This window comes from Canis lupus, chromosome 28, assembly GCF_048164855.1.
Source record: "Canis lupus baileyi chromosome 28, mCanLup2.hap1, whole genome shotgun sequence".
NCBI classification, from domain to species: domain Eukaryota; kingdom Metazoa; phylum Chordata; class Mammalia; order Carnivora; family Canidae; genus Canis; species Canis lupus.
In genome coordinates this window covers 30,649,754-30,665,213 of record NC_132865.1, presented here as the reverse complement: position 1 = coordinate 30,665,213, position 15,460 = coordinate 30,649,754, and the positions used below count along the sequence as shown (strand labels likewise).

The following is a 15,460-nucleotide window of genomic DNA, read 5'->3' as shown; positions in this document are numbered from 1 at the left end:
TTTATTAATAGTGACGCTAATGATGTCCCACTTCCTGGGACAGACTGCAATCCGGCCAGTGGATCTGAAGCACCAGAGCGTCCAGAAGCTAAATGCAGGGTTCCATTGTTGTCTGCGGGTGTTCACCAACAGTTCTTTAACTTGAAGAAAAGTTACTTTTGAAATAGAAGTGGCTATGTAATGTTTTCTAATTTATGTGATCCAGTGTTCAAATTAAAAAATATTAAGTTTTCTCTGTTGGAGCAACCTTTAGCACCTTCCAGCAGAGCAGAGCAGTTTTGGCAGGTTTTGTTAATTTATTTGCTTGTTCTTTGTTTTACTTTTTGCCCATGGATTGACTTTTAAACCTCTTAGGCTCTTTAGCATCTTGATGGAAATATTTATCTGGTAATTTTCACCATGTCTTTATTACAATTTCGTGTGACTTTTCTTCTCCCTCCAGGACCGAGTAATGATAAACCGATTAGACAACATCTGTGAAGCAGTGCTGAAAGGCAAATGGCCGGTAAACAGGCGCCAGATGTTTGATTTCCAGGGCCTCATCCCTGGTTACACACCACCCACCATGGACAGCCCCCTGCAGAAGAGGAGCTTTGCCGAGCTCTCCATGGTCGGCCAGGCTAGCATCAGTGGGAGCGAGGACCTCACAACTTCTCCTCAGTTGTCGAAGGTAAGTTTGTTTTGCGGTTTATAGGCAAGTGCCCTAAATCATCACTCGGTTTAGGAGCTCACAGCTCCCTGGTCCTCCCAAGAGTTAAAGACAGCTGCCATTCCCTCAGCCATTTTCAGCGGTTATGAATGTGTAATTGCTGAAGCTTCATGTTCTTTCTTTCTGAAATCCAGCCCGTGTAGCAGATACAGTTTAGGCTCATTATTCTGTTGGAATTTTTCAATAGGAAGACGCCCTAAACCTCTCTGTCCCTCGCCAGCGGAGGAGGAGGAGGAGAAAAATTGAAATCGAGGCCGAAAGAGCTGCCAAGCGGCGGAACCTCATGGAAATGGTTGCCCAGCTGCGGGAGTCTCAGGTGGTCTCAGAAAATGGACAAGAAAAAGTTGTAGATTTATCAAAGGCCTCAAGAGAGGCAGCAAGCTCTACCTCAAATTTTTCATCTCTTACTTCAAAGTTTATCTTGCCTAATGTCTCAACACCGGTGTCCGATGCCTTTAAGACTCAAATGGAGCTGCTCCAGGCAGGCCTGTCACGCACACCCACGAGGCATCTGCTTAATGGCTCCCTAGTGGATGGAGAGCCTCCTATGAAGAGGAGGCGGGGAAGGAGGAAAAACGTGGAGGGTCTTGATCTGCTTTTCATGAGCCACAAACGGACGTCATTGAGTGCAGTAAGTTCAGGAGCTCACTTCCATTGTGTGTGCCCACAGTGGCAGCCAGAGTCCTGCCATTCTGACGACGCTGGCCTGTGCTCCTCTCAGTGATGTGGTATTAAAGCTGGCTTCTTCCACTAAAGAAATAGGATCACAATGAACAGTCATGGTTCTGAGCTGAAAAATTGTGTTGAGCATTGATACAGATCACTCGGCCTGAACCAAATGTAGCTTGAGGATTTATTCCTCCCAAGATCCTGATATATTGATTACTCTCGGAAGACTAGCCCAAAACAAAAACATGTTCTTCTGAGCCTATAATTGTTATCTCTGAATTCCTGAGGCGGAAAAAGCTTCTGCTCTTAAAAATAATGTTGTTTGGGCCCTGGCGTTTATTAGATTAGTATAAATGTTTTATTCCAGACTTAAGATTTGTGTTCATATACAAAGCTAGTGATTGCTAATTCTTCTACCTCTATAATTGTAGCTGCCTTTAAAGTCTCAACTGAATAAAGGTCTGTGCTAGTTTAGGTTTGTATGAAATGTATGTGCCAATGTATTTTGACATTTTCTTTTTCAATTCAGAGGACTTGAGTGCAGTGTAATCAAAACAGCTCTCTTCCCTAATCTTCAACCGTGCCACCTAAAAATGTGCTGCCTACGAAATGATGAGGGTTTTACCCCCAAAGAACTTGATTACATGTGATCCCTTTTTAAAGGACAAATTAGTACTAGGTATCTTAATCCTTATCGATTTGGAACCTGAATCAACATAATGGTGCTGGAACTGGTTTGTGCACAAGGAGCTGGTGCTCCAGGAACCGTGATGTGCCCTTTCCCTGTGGATCACAGTTTGGGAAATGCTGAAATTTGAAACTGAAAGGAGGGAGATGCTTGTTTCAATATCTTTTACTTTTTTCATCCCTATTCTTATTGCTTATTTTCTATTTCTTGAAACCTCCAGAAAGCTCAGTAACTGTAAAAGGGTAGTAAAAGTCGTGGTTGAGTGAAAAGTTTAGAAATGACAAAATAGCATTCACTGGAATTTGCCCTCTGGTGGGGTCTGATTGAAACAGAAGCATCTGGGTGATTAAAAGTTAATTTTCAAAATTCATTACCATGCACGAATCATAATAATGGTCATTTTTGTTGAGCATGTGATTACTCTTAGATTCTTATAAAAATATACCTCATAATGGATCAGCTGTGACTGGTTATTCTGTAAGTTAAAATGTCATTTCTAGGTGTGTGGTCCTCAAGGTTGTATCACTAGTGATTAGCCTTCACACTTGAAACCATCCTAACACTTTGATGGATTTTTGTTCCCTGAAATCCCTTTCTCCATAAGCATCAACAAGTTAGTGAGTTTCTGCATCTCACTCCTTTATTTGTTTATTCTTGTGTTTAATATTTGAGTCACAGCACATATTTGTCTGTAGTTCAGGCATCAGGAATTAACGATGTGAGCCAGGTACTATTTTCCTATTGTAATTATATATCCTATATTGAACTTCAGGCTGACTTTCTTCATTTCACACATTTGAAATCATCCTGAAGAACTTAGTGGTGTTTTTCTTTTTCTAAAGTCACATAAGCGACCCAGCCCCAAACTCCTAATAGATGTTAAAGGATGTATTTTTTAGATTTTTGTTCGTTTTATTGTCAGATGTTTTGATCTAGGAATTACTTATCTGGTATTGTGGTATTATGTGCATACAGATAAAATACAAGGAGAATGATGATCTATAAATAAATGGTATAGTGAAGAGGTATAAAGGTCAGCAAAGTTACTTGCTGAAATCTTGAAATCTTTTGTTATGTCGATACTCAAACTGGAGACTGTTTTGTGTTGCCCTGAAAAGTAAGGATGCAGTCATCATACATTCAGCAACATGGTGGAAATCATCCCTTTGTGTGCTGGCTCCCCCACCCCCAAGTATTGGGAGGTGAAGAATAAGGGCCTAACAAGTGCTTGTACTGAGGAACTCAGTACTGAAAATGAGTGACAGATGAATAATAATGTATCATAGCTGTGAGGCATGCCTGGGATACTTTGTGAATATTCCACAAAGGAAGAAGAGGAATGGCAGGAAGAGAATATGGGGAGAAACAGATGAAGTCTCCTTAGACATGGTCATACTTTGATTAAGTTCTGAAGACTGTATAGGAGTTGACCATTTGAAAAGAGGTTGCAGGAAGAACAGTGTGCAAAAGGGGCTGAGGCCAGAGAACCTTCCGGGTTGGATGAACTGTAAGTCATTGGTAGCAGGGGAATGTGATAAGGAGGGCAAGGTTCAGCAGATGTGGGCTCGGATACAAGGTAGGATACAGATCAGGGAGGGCCTTGATTGCCATCTAAAGAACTTGGATTTTATCCTGAAGGTGATGGGGATTCAATTATCAAAATAGTTTAAATAGTTCAGGTTGTTTTGACTTAGGAAGAGTGCACTTTAAAAAACGGACTCTGATATAGCAGTAGGGATGTCAGAATAATGAAGGGTGGAACTAGACTCAGGGAGATCATTTAGGAATATTGTAGGAATGTGGGGTGGGGGCAGCGATGAAGACCTGAACCAAAGTAGAAACAGCAGTAGGAATAGACAAATGGGCTGCCATAAAAGGTATCTGGAGTTTGGTGTAAGTTTGAGGACCACCGGCTGGACCATGGTAGAGGCTAGACTTGAGATAGACATGGTATTTTCAGTGTTGCCACACATACCTACTCCAGGTTGTTGTACTGCCAATAAAATTGTGTGGCTCAGAGAGTGCCGTGTACAGGTTGACTGTTGGAACATTCTTTTAATTATAATTTCTTTAATGATGTTATCCTGAGATCCCCAAGAGAGATTGAGAGGCTACCTTTCCTGCAAGTCAAGCTCAGACTACACTGCCCATGCCCTAGCTGCTTGCTTAAGATCTCAAACATGGAACATTGATGGACTGTGAATTTCCTAATTACTAATTCTACAGTGTGAAGAATGAGATTTAAGTTTTATCTTCTAATTTAATGGCTGTTCCCAAACTGACATTGTTTCAAGTAACTTTTTTCCATTTTTGGTCAGAGATCCATTATGCTAGGATAGCACTTTCTTGAGATAAGACATTTTTGGAATCTCTCTTCCTACGAGAATTCAACCCCTATCAACTTTCTGCAGGAGGATGCTGAGGTGACCAAAGCTTTTGAAGAAGATATAGAGACCCCACCTACAAGAAACATTCCTTCTCCTGGACAGCTGGACCCAGACACGCGGATCCCCGTGATAAATCTTGAAGATGGGACTAGGCTGGTGGGGGAGGATGCTCCTAAAAACAAGGATTTAGTTGAATGGCTGAAGCTGCATCCTACTTATACTGTTGATATGCCAAGTTACGTACCAGTAAGTACTACAGAGTTTAGTCCAGAGGAGGCCTGTGAGGATAGCCCTCGCAATTCTCCTGTACAGTGTAGAGATCCTCCATCCCTCTGCCTTTTGCTTGAATGTCTCCTCATCTCAGACATTTCCCAGTTTCTGTCATTAAAAGGTAGCTTTGGGTCTGAAGGACAACCTCGTAGGTATTTGAAGACACCTGTTATGCACTTCTTTACTTTCGTTCTCACCAAATAGACATGATTTCTTCACTTCACATGGCCTGGTTTTCAGGTGGTCTCATTATGGGGATGACATTCATGAATGTACCTTAACTGGTCTCCAGACCAAGTCTGACCAGCACAGAATAGTATGAAGCTGTTACTTGCAGAAATTTGACTAGCTAATACAGCCCAAGATTTTTTTTTAACAACTAACACTATGTGTAACATTAAACATTAAACAATATCTCCAGATGATTTATCTCATAAACTGCTTGCTAGCTGGCAATGCATATCTTTTACTCCCTATGTACTTAGTAACTGGATTTTTTAAAACTTAAGTGTAGGGAGTGCCTGGGTGGCTCATTTGGTTAAGTGGCTGCCTTGGGCTCAGGTCACCATCCCAGAGTCCTGTGATAGAGCCCCGGGTCAGGCTCCCTGCTCAGGGGGGGAGTCTGCTTTTCCATCTCCCTCTGGCCATCTCCCTCTTGCTGGCACTCTCTCTGTCAAATAAAATTTTTAAAAATCTTTAAAAATAAAAAACTTAAGTAGAGAATTTCACATTTTATCTTGTTGAGTTCATCTTAAGTTGAGTCCTTGCCACTCAGAACGCCCCCTCCTGCATGGGTCCTTTCATCCCTTGGGTTGCTTCTCATATATAGTCTGTGTTGTAGACCTGATGTCATCTCTGTATTCATCCAAATCACTAAATAGAAATTAGCAAAAGTACTTGAAGAAATTTCCTTTAAAGATACCATGACTTGGAGGTGCCTGGGTGGCTCAGTCTGTTGATCATCTGCCTTTGGCTCAGGTCATGGTCCTGGGGTGCTAGGATCAAGCCCTGCATTAGGCTCCCTGCTCAACTGGCAGTCTGCTTCTCCCTCTCCCTCTTCCCCTCCGCCCCCCTCTCTCAAATAGATAAAATATATATTTTTTAAATACCATGACTTAGTTAAAAAAAGATTTTAAAAAGTACTGTGATTTGGTTAAACATTTGAAGGAAAGACTTGAAGCACAGTTATTGATAAAAGGAAAAGCAAATTCTCAGCTTACGTGATTATTTAGTTCCTTAATGTACAGAGAAAAAAATAGGAGTTTTTTTCCTTTTAAAGAAAAGTATGGTTTCTAATAACTTAAAATGATTCCTGTAACTTCCCTAATAATTAAAAATGGCTTGACTGAGGGTGCCTGGCTGGCTGAGTTGGTAGAGTGTGTACTCTTGATCTCTGGGTTGTAAGTTTGAGCCCCACATTGGGTTTAGAGATTACTTGGAGCAGAAAACAAATGGCTGGATTATATTCTGTCATTTTTATAGGAAAGGGTAATTACTAAATACAATCTTGCTAAATATGTATTTGGGATTTTTTTGCAGAAGAATGCGGATGTGCTGTTTTCCTCATTTCAGAAACCGAAACAGAAACGACATAGATGTCGAAACCCTAATAAATTGGATATAAACACTTTGACAGGAGAAGAAAGGGTGCCTGTTGTCAATAAACGAAATGGAAAGAAGGTGAACATTTGGGAAAGGAAATTGAGCTCACAGAAGGAAGCTTTTTATCCTGACATCTTTTTAAGGAAGAAAAATCATGTTTCTTCCAGAATATCTGTATATGATACACGTGTGTGTGTGTGTGTGTGTGTTGTGTGTGTGTGAGAGAGAGACAGAGGAAGGGGGGAATGCAGGTGCTTTTAGATCATTTTCCAAATGCCTCTCCCCAGATGGGTGGAGCTATGGCGCCTCCAATGAAGGACCTGCCCAGGTGGCTGGAAGAGAACCCTGAGTTTGCAGTTGCTCCAGACTGGACTGAGATAGTGAAGCAGTCTGTAAGTACACTGTGCTTCTGTCTGGAGAGGTATTAATACAAAAGTGTGGTCTCCTGAGCTTGTCTTTCTTTTCTGTTGACCATGAATGAATCAGTGATAACTGATTCTGAAAAGAATTGACATAATACATCCTCATTTCTTATATCCATACATCATTAGCTCAAAGCGGATTCATTTGACAGCTCTGATTTTAAAGGATTGTATAGAAATACATGTTCACGGTCTTGGAGGTAGACTTACTACAGGGTGGAATGTCCCAGGTAAACCTGGTTAACAGTCTACCTGTGGAATGGAATTCGTGGTGGTTGAGATCATTAAGATTCACTGATATATTTTTTTTTAATTTTCAAATAAAGAATACAACAGTTTTGTCTAAAATTTTTTTCCACTTTTCAAGATGAATTTGTTGCTGTCTTGATTTCTCTGGTTGTTTATACAGTAAAATTTCTCATTTTTCTTTTGGTGTATGGTTCTGTCAGTCATAACGTGTAATTTCTTGAACCACCACTGCAACCAAAATAGAGACCGTGCGACCCCAAGTTCCCTTGTTATTACTTGCCCCTCCCTACCCTTCCCAGCTCAGGCATCTGCTGATCTGTTCCCTGTCCCAAGTTTTGTCTTTTTGGGATGTCCTATTAGCAGAAGCATAAATTGTCTAACCTTTTTAAGATGACATCATAATTGAGATTTATCCACATGGTTGCTCATGTCAGACGTTTGTGCAACTCCTCGCTGAGCATCCTTCTCATCGCTAAGCATCCCTCCAACGCATGCATATGCCCGTGTGTGCGCTTACCCATCACCCGTAGAAGGACATGTGGGCGGTTTCTAGACTTGGGCAAATACGAGGACAGCTGCTATAAATATTTGTTTTGGGGTGAACATAGTTTTTGGTTCTCCAGGGTAGATACTAAAATGTGATTTTGGTCAGCGTCCATACTTTTCAACTTCCTCGCAATACGTTATTTCTCGAGGTAGTTACGGATATGCTGATAACTGGCTGTTGACCTCACCAGTGGAGCGGCCTTTAGCAATTTTTCTGCAACTCCACACACAATTCAGTGAGTTTAACGTAAGTGCCAGAAGGTAGAATGTCTGCTTTCGAGGTTTTACCAGCGGGCTGTTTGGATGGAATCGTGGCTTCCGTGTCTCCATTCAGAATGAGCATTTTCAGCACCGCCCAAGGGCCCCCAGCGAACTTCAGCTTTCGCCAGCCGCATTTACAGCTGCTGTCTCTGCCTGTCCCTTTGCCTCAGGGTTTTGTTCCCGAGTCGATGTTTGACCGCCTTCTCACCGGCCCCGTGGTGCGGGGGGAGGGAGCGAGCAGAAGAGGTCGAAGGCCTAAGAGCGAGATCGCCCGGGCGGCTGCGGCGGCCGCGGCGGCCTCCACGTCGGGGATCAACCCTCTGCTGGTGAACAGTCTGTTCGCGGGAATGGACCTGACGAGCCTTCAGAACCTCCAGAACCTGCAGTCGCTCCAGCTGGCGGGGCTCATGGGCTTCCCCCCGGGACTGGCGACGGCCGCGGCCGCCGGCGGCGACACGAAGAACCCCGCGGCCGTGCTGCCCCTCATGCTGCCGGGCGTGGCGGGCCTGCCCAACGTGTTCGGCCTGGGCGGGCTCCTGAACAGCCCGCTCTCCGCTGCTGCTGGCAACGCCACTACTGCTTCGGGCCAAGGGGACCCGGACGACGGCACTTCAAAAGGGGAAGAGAAGGGCAACGAGAACGAGGAAGAGAACAAAGACTCCGAGAAAAGCACAGATGCTGTTTCGGCTACTGACTCTGCGAATGGATCTGTTGGTGCTGCTACTGCCCCGGCCGGACTGCCCTCCAGCCCGCTCGCCTTCAACCCCTTCCTCCTGTCCACCATGGCGCCGGGCCTCTTCTACCCATCCATGTTTCTACCTCCAGGACTGGGGGGATTGACACTGCCCGGGTTCCCCGCCTTAGCAGGACTCCAGAACGCCGTGGGCTCCGGCGAGGAAAAGGCCCCCGACAAGGCCGAGGGGGGCGCCTTCCAGGAAGAGGAGAACCTGGAAGGCAGCGATGCCGAGGAGAACCTGGACAAGACCGCGGAGTCCTCCATCTTCGAAGATGAAATGGCACAGGGTGAAGAGCTGGACTCACTTGATGGGGGGGACGAACTAGAAAACAATGAAAATGATGAATAACCAGTACCAGTTCCAGTTAAAGTGTTTAAAACTTTTGACAAGTGGTAGTCCTACTGTTTACACTCACAGTTAATGTTCATACCTAGTTTTATAAGCTGTTCTGTAACATAGTGTAGCAAAAAAAAAAAAGGAAAAAAAAAAGTCCAAGTCATGTTATACAGGTGTGTCAAAAGGTATCTTGGTCATTAAGTATTGTGCAGTGCATTATTTATTATCCCTAGGAGAGATGAAATTTGAGAGGTGATCATGTCTTTTTTAAGGAAACTTACATAATGCTCTGCTTTTTTTTTCTTTTTTTTCTTTTGGTACCATTGGTATTATAATAAAGAGCAATTTGTAACTGAGTGGCACTAATGGAAGGAAGTGCTGCTCAAAGGAAGTATGAAGTTATATATTTAATTTTTTAATTTTAATTTTTTTGCTGTGAAGGTCAAGATGAAATTTACCATACATATCATACTTGCTCATTTGTTTCCCTTTTGACTGTATGGGGGTTCCCACACTTGCGCATCCACACACATCCATACACTCTGACAATCTCCACGTTAGTGTGAACGTCTCTGTCCCGAGGCGCAGCAATAATAAGGCAGCTGTTGAATGTGAAGGGTCCCTTTGGAAATTAACCTACTGGGAGGGTTCTTGCCAGACAGAACTACAGTTCCATTGTCTCGTGGTCTTGTAATGCACTGGTATAAACAAAATAAATAGATGAATAAATAAAGAGTGAGAGAAGAGAGAATCAGGTACCTTTTTTAAATTAAAGGACTTTGTTACTTTAGCCACAAAGCTAAAACAGCATTACCTCAGCTCTAAACTAGCCTTGAAGTTTACAGACATGACTTTGTAAATGTATTGTTTTTCTTTGTTGTGATGTCCTTTTATTTTTTTCTTTGAAAACTGCTATCATGTAAGATAAAATGTAAATTGCTGCCAACTGTAGTAATGATGCTTTTAATAAAAGTGACCCATGATATGCAGAGATGTAATTATAGAATGTAGTATGTAGGGGAACTGGTGTTCACTCTATTTTTTGTATTCGCAATAGATGCAAATACAGCATTCTGGCCTTTGTACGGTTTCTTGATATATCCTCTTATGCTAGATTAGCTGTTAGTAATTCACTAAACTGATTGTCTTCAGACTAGACAGGAAGAAAAACCTTAAATTACCTTCACATAATTCCACTCCAGATATCTCCACAGAACCACACACAAAAACCTCCTATTACTCCCTCAAAAGGGCATCTGAGACTGAGAATACTTTAAAATGTGTGCAGCGTCTGATAATGTGGTACACTAAAGAACAAAAGGGCAAAAGAAAAATGAGGCTTTAATAGGCAGAATATCTAGGTCATTTATCCTTGGTTAATGGGTAGAAAAACACAATGCCAGAGTGTCAGCAAGGGACACAAAGGCGCTCTGGTGTCCTGCGGACCGGTGCTTGATGCCAGAAACTGTGTGGAAAACCCATGTGGAATTAAAAGGGGCCCACTTAAGCAACCGCGTGCGCATGCGCGGGCTCGGGAACTGCCCATCTGTGCACCCCTTCATGACCTTTGATATTCGAGGTTAAATATAATTTGAGAGCTACTCTTTTCACCTTTCATGTCACCTGACCGAACACAAAGCTGTATTTCCATGCAGCTAGAAACGGAGAAGAAGGGATGTGGTTGGAGTTCTGTGTACGTCACCTCCTTCCACACCCTGTCTACACTCAAGTAGTCCATCCCCCACTGGATGTGTCACAAGACAGATTGTCTCAAGTCCTTGTAGACACTAAGACTCGGTTCATTTTTATCCCAAGGTGAAAATCTGCCCGTGTGATTCTGGAAAAAGGACAACTTGAAGCCCCCATGCTAGAGACCCTCTGGTTGCTTTTTATCCACCATCGTTACTATTGTGTCTTGGAAGTTAACAAACGGGTAGTGTGCACTGGAGTAAAAAGTGCCTTTAATCTGAGAATATCTTCCGAAATGGAATTCTTTGAACATGGGAAAAAAAAAAAAAAAAAAAAAGACTAGATCTGCACAAAGTACAGGGAGTTTAAATATTTAAAACAAAGATTTTTTTTAAGCCTCAAAGTAAGACATTAGGTAAGAAGAGTGTGTTTAATAAAGTGCGTCCTAAAAGGGTCTTTTTCTAAAATACTTTATAGTACTGGATGTTTTCCTATGACCTTGTGTAAATAGAACATGCAGTGGGACTGTTAGGGAAGGAAATGCCAAGAGCAAAGGCATTGGTTGCTGTGGCCAGAAGGAACCCTGAGTTGAGAGATGGGTCACCAGCTGGCTCTGCGTTAGCTGGGATTTATTTTGTTAAAGTCATTTAGATTTCCATGTTGGAAAATATGGGGTTTTTTTTTCTTCTAATGGAATTAATTCTTGATGTTAGTCCTTGAATTTACCTAAGTAAGAAATACTTTAAATTCAATCTGATCCTTAATAACTAGGGTTCCTTGTGTGCTTCAATGTCAATTAAGTCCTGAGGTGCTTGCTACCTGCTTTCCATGGCATTGCTGCTCATCTCCCTTCTCTGAGAGGGAAGTACTTTCCTTCCAGCGGGAAACTGAGCCTTTCAGAGACTTAGGAGTTGGCCAGTGGTAAATATAGGAGCTGGATTGGAACCCAGGCAGTCTGACATCAGAGCCTACTTACATTATCCCAAAATACGGTTCTTTCAGGTCTCTGAAAGAAAATTATTATAAAATGATGATTTGGAATGTTTGGGGCTTCTATGTTTTTACCTCTCCACCGACCCATCCATAAGGATCTTAAGTTTCAGACTTGAATTAAGAGAAAGCCTGTGTCAAGTGGAACAGTGTGAGCTCTTAACTATGGAAACTTGAGTCCCAGTTACCTCCTTTAAATTTGGGTTTATCTTGCCCCGTGAATACTTCCATTTTATAAAGAAATCAAGTCTTTGGAAAAGATAAGCTTACTCAGGCTTCCGAGTTAATAAATCGGCAAACCTGGTATTTGAACCCAGATTGATCAACTCCAAAGCCCAGGCACTTAACTGATGAGCCAGTGTAATTAATGTTCATCAGCAAACATTTGTGGGGTTCCATGTGCTAGAGGGGGTTTCAGAGGCAGGAGCCTTACAATGAAAACAGACTAGTTCCCTGCTGTCAGATTTTACATTTGAGGAGCAAGGAGACAGGTGATAAGCAGATCATACATAAAACTTTTATAGATCAAGGAAGACCATTAAATAATGTAATGGGGCAGACAGGGAGGAGCACTGTGAAGGGGCAGCTCTGCTTACTTGCCTGAGTGATGAGAAGCAGGAGCCAGATGAAGATCTGGTTGGAGGATGCTCTGGGCAAAGGGAAGAGTGCAGAGCAAAGACCCTGAGTTTGAGAGTGAGCTTGGAAGAAAGGGCTTCTTGGGCAGCCCATCTACCCAGAAAAAGAGGGAGGCAGGGATGCCCTGTTGGAGGCTTTGGATTTCCTTTTAGGTGCTGTAGAAAATGCTTGGGAGGTTTTATGCAGGAAGGCAGTATGACCAAATTTGTATTTTTAAAATAAATAATCGCGGTGGCCACAATGTGAAAAAAAAAAATTCCAAGCAGCCTTGGAATTATGTGAATAATTTGAATTAACTTCAGGATTACTCCTGAAATACATCCAAATGTTTGCTATGCTTTTTTTCTTTCTTTTCTTTTCTTTTCTTTTCTTTTCTTTTCTTTTCTTTTCTTTTTTCCTTTTTTTTTAAAGAATTGAATGATAAATGTTACAAGAAAAGATACTGGGAACAGAAACGTTTCCTTCCATGTTCTGTTACAAAATTCTTCAGTTCATTGAAAACTGTTAATTATCTTTGGGAAGAATTCTAAGACTCTAACAGGTAGGGGCAGTAAGAACATATGTGCATTGTTGAAGTGACATGTGTGTGTGCAGCAAACATTGCTGTGCCTCTGGAGCCATCAATAAATTTAAATTAGAAAGCAAAACAATGTAAATGACTTCTAACAAGCACTTAAAAGTTAGAATATATCATATTCAACTGGGCTCTCTAATGAGCAATTTTATGTATTTTTTAGCACAGATAAGATCTACCACAGTTTTATAGACAATTTATAGGAAAGTAAACTACATTTGGCAAAATAGATGAGTAAATTACCTTCTGAAATATTTAGTGTAAGACTCCTTCAGTGAAAAGCATTTCATCATTGAATTTTTTGTGGGGAGAGTCACCCAACTTGGCAATTTTTCTGGTGGGGGTTATGATGATGATTTACAGAGTATTTTTGGGCTATTTAAGTCGTGTATGTTTTAAGGTTTCTCCTTAACTTTCTCTTGCTCCCATTCTTATTCTTGAGTCTCTAAACCCAAACTAGAACAACTCCTTGTGTATATGCGTTGGCAATGTAGCTCTATTCGATGGTCTGTTGATCTGTAGATCTTACTTTGGATCTACGAATGTAGAATTGAATTTTAATTTCCATTTCCTTAGTGAATGAATGTTTGCCATGTAACTTAAATGAAGTCAAAGACGAGGGTAATGACAACTAAAACTTCAAATACAGTCTTCTTTCATCGGACATCTTTATCTTCAGAAGCATTTACTTGTATAATTTGTTTAGCTCCTAAGCTGACTGAAATTTTCATCAACTGGACAAACACAGCAGAACCCACCTGCAGATGCTGACAGATGGTCATTTAAGCGTATCGATGTCTCCCCACCAGGTTCTTTCCCATGAGCCTTTCTTGATCACAAGGTCTTTCCGGGCTCCAAGTTGAGTGTCATTGGGAATTTTTTGAGTGATAGCTAAAGGACAGCATAATAGATTTCTAATGTATGATAAAGAGAAACACCAGGTCAAAATATTGTTTAGCAATCACTTAGTACCCTACTTTAGGTGGCTCCTTCCATTCCCTTGTGTTTTGATCTTAAAGCTCGATTTCAAAATTACAAAAGAGAGAAACCTGATGCTCTTGTGACAAGATCCAGGTACTGCCCTGGCTTCACACCCTTTGCAGCCCCGAACCACCTCATCCTTGTCAGCCCCAGTTCAAGAGACTTCAACCTGGACGTTGGCTGGATGACTGAAACCATAAACAGGCTGTGAATTTCATAGTCGGGAGAGTACGCCATTTGAGGAGAGAAAATTTGTCCTGTCTGACATGTTCCACCATGTTTCCTTAGGAGCCAAGAAGCTCTTAGCGTTTTAGAATTCAGCATTTGTGGTTGCCAAAGGGCACTTGTGAGCTCACCCACCGCACACCCAGGAGAGGCAGGCCAATGTTCTTGCCGCCTCCCCTATCTAGCTGGTGGGGTCGCTGCCCAAGGCCAAGTGGATAGACAACTGCAGTGGAGGGAACTAGAATTAAGGCTTCTCCAGTATAAGCTGTATGTAGTGGTGGACTGTCTTTTTTTTTTTTTTTTTTTTTTTTTATTTACGATAGTCATACAGAGAGAGAGAGAGAGAGGCAGAGACACAGGCAGAGGGAGAAGCAGGCTCCATGCACCGGGAGCCCGATGTGGGACTCGATCCCGGGTCTCCAGGATCGTGCTCTGAGCCAAAGGCAGGTGCTAAACTGCTGTGCCACCCAGGGATCCCGTGGTGGACTGTCTTAAGTAAAAACCTGCCATTTGTGTAAACTTAGGTCAACAATATTAAAAAAAAAAACCCATACCTAAAATAAAATAAGCTACCAGCAAAGGAATTTAAATAAAATATAATTAATTAAGCTATACACTCCCTCAATAACAACTGATCTTATGACTAGAAGTTCTGGTGTCTCATGCTACAAGACCAGAGCCCTAGTAAAGGATGACTGAAAGATATTGAAGTTAAAAAAAACCTGTTTGGGACACCTGGGTGGCTCAGTGGTGGAGCTTCGGCTCAGGGCAGTCCCAGGATCGAGTCCCACATCGGGCGTCCTGCATGGAGCCTGCTTCTCCCTCTGCCTGTGTGTCTGTGTGTCTCATGAATAAATAAATAAAATCTTCAAAATGTTTAATCAAGAGCAGACTTTACATCCATGTTGATTTTAGGATATAACCTATGGAACCGATTAGGTAGTCCACATACTTCTGCCGCATTTCTGAAGCTTGTCTTCTAGGCCTTTGGATAGGGGCCCTGGGACCTGGCCCTAGAAGGCAGACCGGCGCTCAGGCCCCCGCAAGGCTGGGAGGTGGCCCTGCAGAAGGGAGTGCTGCTTCCCCAGCCGAGCAGGCCCCCAGGCCCCCAGGCCTCCGCCGGAGCGCTCCGCAGATTTGCATATCTGTAGCTGCCGAGCTACTGTTCTCTCCGGAGCTGGGGCCCTGCGAGGCGACGGCCGGGATCCTTTCCATCTCATTGTAAGAGTCCCTGGAAAATGAGAGGCCGCCATTGTGTCTGGCTGGGGAGGCATTGTTCCTCGGAGACGGGGCGACGCTGGCCTGTTTCTCAGCTCCTCGCCGGCTGCCCCTGCAGCCCCGGCCAGCTTCGGGGGAGCAGCTGGGCCGCCTCGGCAGAGCCTGCAGGGTTAGGTGAAAGCCATCGAGAAATCTCCCTTCCGCCTTCGCCCTCCGAAATGAAGTTACAGACAAGCCACACACACACACACACACACACACACACACACAC

The 15,460-nt window shown here is 42.9% G+C and overlaps 1 protein-coding gene across 3 annotated transcripts in view; it reads left to right on the top strand.

The window, feature by feature from the left end:
• Positions 1–9,865, top strand: part of CHD7 (chromodomain helicase DNA binding protein 7) — a 191,004-nt gene extending 181,139 nt beyond the window's left edge. For all 3 annotated transcript variants that reach the window (XM_072804529.1, XM_072804527.1, XM_072804528.1), the window contains 6 exons: positions 443–670; positions 897–1,340; positions 4,478–4,699; positions 6,263–6,403; positions 6,613–6,717; positions 7,974–9,865. In XM_072804529.1, coding sequence (XP_072660630.1) covers positions 443–670; positions 897–1,340; positions 4,478–4,699; positions 6,263–6,403; positions 6,613–6,717; positions 7,974–8,888 — 2,055 coding nt within the window. In that variant the 3' untranslated portion in view covers positions 8,889–9,865. The remainder of the gene's footprint in view (positions 1–442; positions 671–896; positions 1,341–4,477; positions 4,700–6,262; positions 6,404–6,612; positions 6,718–7,973) is intronic.
• The last annotated feature ends 5,595 nt before the right edge of the window (positions 9,866–15,460 follow it).